Source organism: Dreissena polymorpha, chromosome 12, assembly GCF_020536995.1.
Source record: "Dreissena polymorpha isolate Duluth1 chromosome 12, UMN_Dpol_1.0, whole genome shotgun sequence".
NCBI lineage: Eukaryota > Metazoa > Mollusca > Bivalvia > Myida > Dreissenidae > Dreissena > Dreissena polymorpha.
In genome coordinates, this window is record NC_068366.1 from 10,448,432 (window position 1) to 10,461,195 (window position 12,764).

Consider the following 12,764-nt stretch of genomic DNA (forward strand, 5'->3'; position numbering starts at 1 on the left):
TTCCCCCATTATTTCCCTTCGTAATATAATTGTCGGCTATAAAATAGAAAGTAGTACATACGATGATGTCAATATCATAATGAGCTATGCTTGTTTCTCCATATATAAATGTTACATTATCAGTGAGAGAAGATCAAAAACTATTGATATGAAAAATATGCTTATAAGAGATCTTCACACTGTTACCCAATATTACCAAAAACGAAATATATGTCACAATATATTATCAAAATTTGTTAAACACTTGACTTTATAGCCTTCACAATTTGTTGAAAAGATTTTTGTTAAGAATGTGTAATAAATGAAGCATTCTTTGTTATTTATGCAAAAAGGGTATTAATATAGTTGTGAATAACCAATATATAACTTAATTATAAAGAAACTTAGATATTGATACACACAACAGCTGTGACTGTATGTTACTGTATGTATCTGTATGTAACTGTACTTTATAACTGACCTATACTCTGTTATATGTACTTATTTCTTTGTGAATAAAAAGTTTGAAACCAAAAAAAAAAAAAAAAATAGAAAAGAAATTATTTCAATTTGAAAAGTAAATCTTGAAAACACAATTTATGACATCATTCACATATTAAGTGAAACGAACATAACAATTATTAGCGTATTTGCATATGATGCAGAGGTGACACCATCCATAACATTCGATGTCATACGAAATGTTGGGTAGGTTTTATAAATATGCGTATTTTTTTAAATTTAGATCCTATGATATTTTTTTTATTTTTTATTGATAAAAATCCATATCCCGAAAATGCCCAAAAAGTAGTATTCTACGTTTCTTTATGATGAACATGAGGACTGAACCACAGGTACTTGCATCAATAATCCCATTCCCCACCCACCCATAAATTTACTATATTTAAAAAAAAAGTATGCAATGCAGCTTCTGAAGAAAACGACATTGGGTCCGGATGTTAATATGTCCATTAAGTCACAAGAATAGGCGTATAGTATCAAAACCAGGAATTCCAAAGTCTGTAAAAAAAGTAATTTTTAATGTGCATATATTCCACTCGCGGATGAAAGTTAGAAAGTTGGTTGTTAAAGCTATTAAACAATGTCAAAAGTATTTTTTATTTAAGTCAAAAGCATATATTTGTTATAAACATGCATTATGATACACACACAACAAAAGTTTAACGATCACTATACTACACTATACACCTGGCGTGTTTAGTCTCTATTAAAGCAATATACATGCAAAAGGTGCTTTAACCTATGAATACATATAAAATTATTTTTACTATTATTATAAAAAGCTTCTACAACTGTGTAATGAGATATATATAAAACACCTTAAGGTTTATACAAGTATACATAAGGTTAAATTGGCTGACATTTTCAAAAATAAAATAAAAATTCGGTTTAGATAGTTTTAGTTTTATTTCTTTTGGTCGACTGCTCACTTTTCATGCTTTGATATTTATTTTTATTTCCCCCTCCCCCCCTCCCCCACTCAATGTTTTTTTAAACATTTCCCGTAAAACAAATAATTTAAAAAAAAGTTGGCCTTATCATGGGAAGACTGAAATTCAAGCATTTTACACTGTGTTGCATAACTAAATAAGTTTAGTTATAAGGAAATGCTTTGCCGCTGGGGATTCCATTCTACTATAAATATTTCTTATGCAATGGGATCCCAATAAAGTGTTTTCGCACGGACAGTAAATCATTCAAGAACATAAACCGCATGTGAGAATGATTTTGTAACATAAGATAAAGCAAACTACATGCTACAGTGCGGTTTGACAACATAATATATGTTAAGACAGTACTAGAAAATGTGAAAGTGTTATCATCGACATACCTAGAGATTTGTATTCAAGAGTTTTTTACTACAAACAAGTCAAACTATCTCATAGTTCAACTAATGTTCCTGCTTGTGTATACAATTAGAAGACGACACTGACGGGCTAGCAGATTACTTTTTACGTGTCATGATCTATTATTTGTTGGTCTCGGACAGTCGTACAATTAATATCCAGTTTTAGTATGATCTAATATTTTAACTTGTTAACGATACTGGTTGATTCTGTGGCTTACATAAATTAGCCTTAAAAGCTTTGTACCCTTGTTTTTTATGGTCAATTTAAGTACAACTTTTTAAAGTTAATGTTCCTTAAACTGATTAATCGACAGAAAAAGTTTTAAAAAAAACATTGTAAATGACTATATTGTCAAAATTCGAAGATAAATGTATCGCTTTGGTCGGAGCGAATGTGCAAATGTTTAGTCAATGCGTGATATAAATGTGTTACGTTAAATTTGATTCAGCAGATGCACTCAAAGAAATAATGGTGTATAATGATTCCATGACCGAACCATTTTATATAAAAGTAACTCAAATTATTTCACTTGAAAACCTGCCCCAAAAAGTAATAATCTAAACACCCCAACAAGCATGCATTCGTCAAAAGGAGCCACGCGATCTGCCATTCTGACGAATTTAAACCACCTCAATGTGATTGCTTAAAACTAGTTTAAGCATTCGGCTGTTATTATATTCAATGTACACTTTACTCACATGCGTTCGCGCATACGCAACAACTTAAAAACTAGTTAGCCATTTGTAAAAAAACCATACACGTAGACCTGTTCCAAATATCAACCGATTCCGTCGCGACATTCTCACAGATTGTTCACGCTTGTCCAGGAACATTTTCCTGGAATAGATATCCGACATTTATTTAGTTTAAACCTATTTATTTTTTAGCTCGATTGCATCGAAAGCCCAAGGCTTATATAAACGCTCTCGAGTCCGTTTCCTGGGCCTAGAACCAGTACTTGGTGTCTTTGGGAAGATCTAAAGAACGCTCCCGCGGTGGGGATAGACCGTGACATCCCGGTCGCTAGGCGGACACCATATCCATTACACCACGGTGACTTAAAGGCTCCATTTAACATGTCAACAGTAAAAGTTTATAAACGCACACTTTACACTCGGTGTGTGTCGTACTCTTTGTCGTCTGAATATACTTTAATAACTCAAGATCAATTATCAGCAAAATGCTCATTGCATCACCGCGCATAACAACGGGGTGAATTGTATCGAATGATGAGTTAAAGCTATTTGATACGCAAACGACATAACTTTATTTAGGGTAAGCGACGGACTTGTGGGACAGCTATTTGTTTGATCGTTTCTATGTATGAATTGTATCATTTGTTTTGATCAATCAAAACATTTAAAAATTGATGTATCAATTAAAACATAAAAATGTAAACTTATTTGACGCCATCTAATAGTGACGACAATTGCAGTACAAAAATATGTGGACATATCAAGTTATAAAAAAACGAAACGACGTGTGTACTATTAAAAAATTTATCCACAGCAATCAATTAACAAATAACATAATATACATGTTAAAAAAATCAGTGTATTTCCTTCTCAAACGTATGAAGTGTAAATGTCGTATTTATGTACATTATAATTAATTTTTATATAAAATTTATATATATTAATTAATATAAATTAAAACAGCCGCATTAACATATTTGTATACAGGGTTGATACATGCATGAGGTTCTTAACCATTAAACATGTGCCCAAATTCTACTGTAACAATAAGATTGTTTCGCGTGCTGGTGCAGCTTTATGTGCACTTTGCTCATATGCGATCATTTTTAATGCGTACAATATACCCAGGGGAAGGCATCAGTGCGTTTGGTGAAGTCATCGTGGTTACAGTTAATTACAGACTCGGTATGTTCGGATTCATCCAGAGCGCAGATGGGAAACTTCCAGGGAATCAGGGACTGTTGGATCAGCCTCTCGGAATCAAATTGGTCCACGATAACATACTAGCTTTTACCGTAAATCAAAATGACGTCACGATATTTGGCAAATCGGCAGGTGGTGCATCTGTAATATTTCAGTCTCTTTATCCGGGCAACCGAGGATTCTTTCAGCGTGTGATTGCTCAGAGTGGCTCGGCGCTTGCTTATTGGGCAGCCCATGCTACACCAATCGCAGAACCAAGAAAGGCTGAGAGCGTGCGCCGGACCCAGTAAAATGTCTTCGAGCCCTTACGCCTCGGCAACTCCAAGACGATGATACTTCGGCCTGGAAACCAATTATAGACTTTCTCATATCGTCTCCACAGGAAATCATTTTCGGCAATTTTACTCACACACAGAGCGCGCGAAATTTCTTTGCATCTTTGGACCTTATGACTGGCGCAAATAATTTCGACGGCGCTTTGTACTTCAGAGATGTATGGCCACTCATTTTAAAGTATTCAGATATGAACACGTTTCACCTATCACGTGGACAATTTACAGGTATTGCAATACCGTCTATAATCGCGGACGTCATCAAACCACATAATTACAACATTGCCTCAATAATGGGGAAGCTACTGATTTCGAGTACACGGACTGGCAGCGTCCGAATGACAGTGCCACCCTGCAGTTCAGTCTCCTCAGCATGTCTAATGACGTGTTGTTTTTTTTTACCCAGCCGTGTCCAATGTGAAATGGCACGCGGTACTAAGGAAGGGGAAGACTTATTTGTACGAACTGAGCGTTATCCCAACGACGCATACGTTACAAACACCGAACTGGGTACAAGGTGACTGTTTGCAATTATATAAGCTCTTGGCAAAATTGAGCTTAATGTATGTGCGTTAAGTGTCTTTCAAGATTATCCTTTGCAGTCCGCATAGGCTAATCAGGGACGACAATGGACGCACATGCATTATCACTGGTGTTCACAAAGCTCGCCTAGACTTGCATTTCGTTTAGAAGAGATTTCTTTAACGAAAATTCCATAATATCGGAATATGGCACAAATACTTGAATTTTTTTGGGGGGTCTATATAAGGACCCAAACAATTTTTTTCAAGTACCTGTGGGAAAGTGGTGTCCTGATTAGCCTATGCGGATTGCACACGCTGTACAGGAACGATACTTTAAGCACATGTTGCCCCTATGCGGATTGCACACGCTGTACAGGAACGATACTTTAAGCACATGTTGCCCCTATGCGGATTGCACACGCTGTGCAGGAACGATACTTTAAGCACATATTGCCCCTATGCGGATAGCACACGCTGTGCAGGAACGATACTTTAAGCACATGTTGCCCCTATGCGGATTGCACACGCTGTGCAGGAAGGATACTTTAAGCACATATTGCCCCTATGCGGATTGCACACGCTGTGCAGGAACGATACTTTAAGAACATGTTTCCCCTATGCGGATTGCACACGCTGTGCAGGAACGATACTTTAAGCACATGTTGCCCCTATGCGGATTGCACACGCTGTGCAGGAACGATACTTTAAGCACATGTTGGCCCTGTGCGGATTGCACACGCTGTGCAGGAACGATACTTTAAGCACATGTTGCCCCTATGCGGATAGCACACGCTGTACAGGAACGATACTTTAAGCACATGTTGCCCCTATGCGGATTGCACACGCTGTGCAGGAACGATACTTTAAGCACATGTTGGCCCTATGCGGATTGCACACGCTGTGCAGGAACGATACTTTAAGCACATGTTGCCCCTATGCGGATTGCACACGCTGTGCAGGAACGATACTTTAAGCACAGGTTGCCCCTATGCAGATTGCACACGCTGTGCAGGAACGATACTTTAAGCACATGTTGCCCCTATGCGGATTGCACACGCTGTGCAGGAACGATACTTTAAGCACATGTTGCCCCAATGCGGATAGCACACGCTGTACAGGAACGATACCTTAAGCACATGTTGCCCCTGATTAGCCTATGCGGATTGCACACGCTGTACAGGAAGGATACTTTAAGCACATGTTGCCCCTGATTAGCCTATGCGGATTGCACACGCTGTGCAGGAAGGATACTTTAAGCACATGTTGCCCCTATGCGGATTGCACACGCTGTGCAGGAAGGATACTTTAAGCACATGTTGCCCCTGATTAGCCTATGCGGATTGCACACGCTGTGCAGGAACGATACTTTAAGCACATGTTGCACCTATGCAGATTGCACACGCTGTGCAGGAACGATACTTTGAGCACAGGTTGCCCCTATGCAGATTGCACACGCTGTACAGGAACGGTACTTTAAGCACATGTTGCCCCTATGCGGATTGCACACGCTGTGCAGGAACGGTACTTTAAGCACATGTTGCCCCTATGCGGATTGCACACGCTGTGCAGGAACGATACTTAAAGCACATGTTGCCCCTATGCGGATTGCACACGCTGTGCAGGAACGATACTTTAAGCACATGTTGCCCCTATGCGGATTGCACACGCTGTGCAGGAACGATACTTTAAGCACATGTTGCCCTTATGCGGATTGCACACGCTGTGCAGGAACGATACTTAAAGCACATGTTGCCCCTATGCGGATTGCACACGCTGTGCAGGAACGATACTTTGAGCACATGTTGCCCCTATGCGGATAGCACACGCTGTGCAGGAACGATACTTTAAGCACATGTTGCCCCTATGCGGATTGCACACGCTGTACAGGAACGATACTTTAAGCACATATTGCCCCTATGCGGATTGCACACGCTGTGCAGGAACGATACTTTAAGCACATGTTGCCCCTATGCGGATTGCACACGCTGTGCAGGAACGATACTTTAAGCACATGTTGCCCCTATGCGGATTGCACACGCTGTGCAGGAACGATACTTTAAGCACATGTTGCCCTTATGCGGATAGCACACGCTGTGCAGGAACGATACTTTAAGCACATGTTGGCCCTATGCGGATTGCACACGCTGTACAGGAACGATACTTTAAGCACATGTTGCCCCTATGCGGATTGCACACGCTGTGCAGGAACGATACTTTAAGCACATGTTGCCCTTATGCGGATAGCACACGCTGTGCAGGAACGATACTTTAAGCACATGTTGGCCCTATGCGGATTGCACACGCTGTACAGGAACGATACTTTAAGCACATGTTGCCCCTATGCGGATTGCACACGCTGTGCAGGAACGATACTTTAAGCACATGTTGCCCTTATGCGGAGTGCACACGCTGTGCAGGAACGATACTTTAAGCACATGTTGCCCTTATGCGGATTGCACACGCTGTGCAGGAACGATACCTTAAGCACATGTTGCCCCTATGCGGATTGCACACGCTGTACAGGAACGATACTTTAAGCACATGTTGCCCCTATGCGGATTGCACACGCTGTACAGGAACGATACTTTAAGCACATGTTGCCCCTATGCGGATTGCACACGCTGTGCAGGAACGATACTTTAAGCACATGTTGCCCTTATGCGGAGTGCACACGCTGTGCAGGAACGATACTTTAAGCACATGGTTTTCCAAGAGCGTTGCTCATATAATAATCAGCATAGATCTACTATATGTATACATGTATGCTTAAACTAATATGCTTAGGTGTATAAAATAAATGTAAGATTATGTTTTTGTAAAAAAATGATAGTACATGACTGTCGATTTTTCATGGTTTATCAGCTAATGAAACAAGTCTTTGAATAAGAGTGGCATGTACATGTACTTCGCTATGCAGGAGCAACTGTCTACTATGATGCGTGACCCGGGCGTATGTTTTACATGATCTTTTTGCGCGCCTTTTAACAAATCACAAAAAGGTAAATAAGTACATTATCATTAGAATGGTAATACGTTTTAGGAGTGTTGCGGGCAAATCGGGTAAAATATATGAGTATGAAGTATGGTACCAAAAACAAGGACGGAGTTATCGTTAAAAGTGACATTAACAGGAAATAACATTAAATCGGCAAGTGGCGTCGCGTAGCTGTATGTGGTTTGGGCACGTATGCACATGCATGAAACTCGATTTCGAACACCACAAAAATGTTGTAGATTTAAAATTATAATTTCATTCAATCACGTTTCAAGGTTCTAACCACGCAGACGACATTCAGTTTTTGGCTATCCGCTGTACTCAGGACCTCGCAGTACCGCAAACTACACGGAGAAAGAGCGGCGGGTAAGTATGGTGACCATGTGTAAGAACATCGCCAAGTCGGGGTATGTTTGTTTTTATGTGTTCTAACTTTGCCGTGTTCGAGAACGTATGGTTGCCATCTGGTTTAACTTCACTAATCCGGAAACGTTGTCAGTCTGCAATTTAGTCAAAAACATATCTTTTTATTACGGCGTAGATGCTTTAAGGTATGCATGCAATGAATGAAACGAGCAGTTAACGAGTAAAGTGATATCCTGAACCTTGATACGTAATAATAAATGTCACGTAGGAAACGTGTGAGAAATTACATTTTATTCGAAATTGTGCTATATCTACTGCTATATATAATGTAAATATATTCATAATCAATTCATATAGTTTCGGACAACGTACACTAAGTCAATAATAAATAACTGTTCAACCAAAAAAGTTTGCTAAGTCCAGTTAATATATGTACTGCCATAAAGCGTTAAATATTTCATGGGACTCAAACTTACTTTGTGCTTTTTTCAATCAAACGAAAATGGTATTATCTCAATAACACATTGCATGTTTTCAAGGCATAATGAAATTTTACGTTAACGATGTTGTTTTTTAATGGATGAAGTAATGTCAATATGTTCTTTAAATCCACAGCGACCCGAACAAACCGAGCGACGCCCGCCGATTCACCAACGCCACCTGGGCCGAGTATGACCTTAACTCTCAAAGATTCCTACAGTTCACCAATCAGGGAGCACTTCCGGGATCAAGTTTCTGTATATGTATTCAACTGTATATAAGCGCCGCATTAATGCTGTTGTATCCATATACGTTGATAAAATGAGTGGAACAATATTTGAGGCTTTCTGTATGAAGTGGTAAATAAGATCCAATAGTTATGCAATGTTGTCTATTTCATATTAATGTAACACTAACAATCCGCAAATTATCATCCATCAAACTAGAGTGTTCAATACTATAAGCAATTTATAAGACATTTATTAATTGACTGTTACACACAAATCTTTGAGCTTGCAAATTTCCCAGAATAAACTTGAATATGCTTTGAAATTATGAATGAGTGAGGTGTTCCAAGTGCTTTCGATAGTAAATAAACTTGATGCATAGTTTTGTGTAATGTAATATTCCATAAACTGTGAACTGCAATGAAAATATGCGATGGCAAACCTATTGTGTTCCAAATATGTGGCCCCTGCAAGGACTGACATTTTAATCATCTGCATGTGTACATGCATGTGAACGTGTTATTTGTCTTTTCTAAGACATCATTTGATTCGATGAGATAGTATACACAAAATCTTTAACCACACGATGCGGTTGTTTATTGAAGATAACACTTATGGATTTTCATGTATGACCATGTGGTATTGGTAACCACAAAAATTTAAACCACCAATGAGTCAACTAAATCCTTCATAACTAGACACCAAAAGACATCCGAAACATGGTGTTTTAAGGTATCTCTAGTTTGGTAGTAGTTGGGGCCTTCGAGTGGCTGATGGTGGATTCTTCGTACTGAGACATAATGCACGCTCCGACAGCTTGCTCATTAACCTCACTTAGAATTGTGGACACAAATTGTACTCTCTCTTGACTGGGACTAAATTTACACGGCTACTGCAAATATGCTTTATTTTCTTAATAGTGTTTGTACTAACTTCACATTGATGTTATATTTCTGTTTATATATGCCAAAGAAACTAAATTATATACACTACAGTATTCGTTTTTCGAAGTTAAAGCAATTCAATATTTGAGTAATTGTGTTTGTTGTTTTCTTTTTTGATAAAATGAAAATAAATGGGGCCCTAAGCGCTTGAGAGAAACTCTCCTCATTTTAATGAGACTGATCCACGGTCAAGTTAAAAGCCAAGGCATTGGAAAATTGTGGCTGAACTGTAGAGCAATTTTGTCGATCGGATGCTGCCATATATGGTAAATCAAGTATCCAGACATATACGGCCGGTTGTTTTTGGTTAAATAATACGACAAACGTGGTGTAGTAGTACTGGATGTTCTGCCAAACGTATTTTTAATATAGGGCGCCGTCAACATGCCAGTCATCGAGAAGATTTTCATTACACCATAATAATGTCTAGAGATGCAACAAAATGCGTTGAAAGAGGCCAAATTAGTTCCCAAAATTGTTATTTTGCCGCGATCACAAGGACGCTGTTTCCAAACTTTTTTTCGAAGTCATGACATTCAGTTGCCTGGATGTTATTTCACATTCTGGGAGCAGTGGTCTAATGGTAGGACGCTGGCGTAGGGATCGAGAGGTCCCAGGTTCGAATCCCGCCCTGACCGCTGTAATTTCCTTGAGCAAGAAATTTGTCCCACATCTGCTCCTCTCCACCCAGGTGTATAAATGGGTACCTGTGAGGGAGATAAGCCAATGTGCCGTGGCTGCCTGGTGCGCCATATGTTAACGGACGACTTAGATCCCAGTGATCGGGGGGTTGATTGTGAAGTCGGCTGAATATGTATATAGAAGCAGACTATAAACCGCACCTTTAACCTTTATTCTCGAAACGTTTCTTGACAAAGAACGGGCGAGTTGATAAAACAGTAAAATGGAGGTTTGTCTCAAAGCAAAAACAACAATACTAAATGCATACATTTATTTAGGGTCCACCATAACAATTTATGTTCATGATAAAACAATTCTAGAGATAAACAGCGTAGTGTTTCCAAGAATGACATAACAAACATTCCATTGTGACGGTATGAGCATGAAATAAGATATGCAATTCACAATATTATAATACGAATCGTACGTAGATATTAAGACAATTTTCACTATTAAACATAGTGTGATACAGTTATAAAAAGATATATTCCTAAACAGTACGTTACTGCACATGTAATCCATTAAATGTATTCACATTTCCATAAGTGTCCAGTTTATTCAAACGTTTAAAAGGACATACCAACTGATGCTATGCCAATCGATACTCTCCTATTTTTGTCCAAAACGCACCCATTTAAATAATTGATATGAGAGAATTCTTGTTGTATGATTTTACATCCAACTGATAACAGAAAATTAACAAATGTCTTTGAAAACGTCTTTGATTGTGCCGTTATTTGGGTTATTGGGATATCTTTATCCTTAAACATGTTATCTAGCTCGTAAGTACAAAAACAAAAGGCATGCTACACACATATTTGCAAAACATCTACAGCAGTTGTGGTTGATGAATGAAAGGCGTTCAAACACATATTTACACAATGAAAAAAAGCACAACATGAGTACCACGATTCAGTGAATTGTCATTTCTACGTATTTCAGACTGCCCGACAAACCGCTCCAGTATATGTAATTTGAAGATATACTATCATGCTTGTAGTGGTATTTTCCGTTCAGCTGACAACTATTACAGCTTTTATACCACCAACCACTACCCCCAATGCAAGCACAACAGTCAGAATCATCATTGTCTGCATCGAACGTCGAAAACTTCTGTCCATTGTGATACACTAACTTTTCACCAGCATCTCCACTGTATCCGCCAACCTTCAAGGTATATTTTCCAGCCTCTGACGAAACACCAAACTCGTTATACATCGCATAGACCTCCTTCCCTTCAAATGTCTCCATGTCTATTCGCAACTGACGCGATTGAAATTTAGTCAGTTGGTATAAATACTCGTTACCAAGCCAGAAGTCACCATTCATATCACCAAATCCCGCCTTGTATTCGTCCCAAGACCTTTCAAAATCAACCGTTCCATATTTTCGACGCTGAATTACGATCCAGTCCTTGTTTTCATTGATCTCGCAATATACAGCAATGCCAGAGGGCTTAAAGTCGGGGTATATTGTATGAATCCCGCTTTCATTTACATCTTTACAAGATGTAGGTCGCTTCGTCCTTATTTTGTCTTTATATTCGTGAGTCTCAGCAAATGCGTTGACAAAATTCTGAAACGCACTTGTATAATTCATTACATGAGATGTGAAATTGTCCAAAGATGTGTTCATACTCTGTATCAAAGACTTCACTTTCATACTTGATTTCCTGAAATCAGGAGCTTTTTCCTCCGATTGTGACAATATCTTTTGATTATAAATGTCCTCCATGTGTTTTATTTCTAGCAGTAATTGTTCTTTTACTTTAACCGCTTCTACTCTGAACAGTGACATAGACTTATTGAGTTGGTCGTTTGTTGTTGATATATCATCAGAAAAATGCATTCGACTATTTCTATTGCCCGGAGGATGTCCATCGAGACATTTCGCATTGAGTCCAGAAGATCCAGTCAATTTGGCATACAAAGTTGCGATATCCTCTCGTCTGTAGTCGGCTTCAGTTTTAAGATCTCTTCTCAGGTCCTCAACAATATGTTCTATGTAATTTAACCTTTCCTGGATTCGACTGTCAGGAAAACAGCAGACTTCTTCACATAATAGCCCAATCAACATAACAAAGAACACAGAGAGCTTCATTATTTACCATGCGCTCCTCCTTACAATAATTATAAATTTATAAGTAGAGAGCTCGCTAGTGTTCAGCGCTTACAGAAGACCGGACAATTTTAACCGGTAGCTGCGATCAAAAATATACACTTTGATAAAAGAGGAAAAATCCTTAAGTAACGATGCATCCGGTCTTACGGTTTAAACACATGTATAATTATATTACAAATTTCGTATATTATATTGTCAATTCACTAAATAAGAAACAAATACGAAAAATATATGTACAACAACATGCGCAACAACTGTCAAAATTATCAAATATACAGACATGGTTCAGTCTTGTTCTTTTGTTTTTCACATTCTGACGTATTCCGGACTTTTTAAAGGTCCCTCA

At 38.6% G+C, this 12,764-nt stretch overlaps 1 protein-coding gene across 1 annotated transcript; it reads right to left on the reverse strand.

Moving 5' to 3' along the window:
* Positions 1-10,647: 10,647 nt before the first annotated feature.
* On the reverse strand, positions 10,648-12,452 carry LOC127853889 (microfibril-associated glycoprotein 4-like). The gene has a single exon (XM_052388690.1). It carries the CDS (start codon positions 12,395-12,397, stop codon positions 11,210-11,212), a length of 1,188 nt encoding a protein of 395 aa, XP_052244650.1. The 5' UTR covers positions 12,398-12,452; the 3' UTR covers positions 10,648-11,209.
* Between the last annotated feature and the right edge of the window lie 312 nt (positions 12,453-12,764).

Coding starts and splice junctions, on each gene's coding strand:
- LOC127853889 (XM_052388690.1), bottom strand. CDS start 12,397: ATGAAGCTCTCTGTGTTCTTTGTTATGTTGATTGGGCTATTATGTGAA.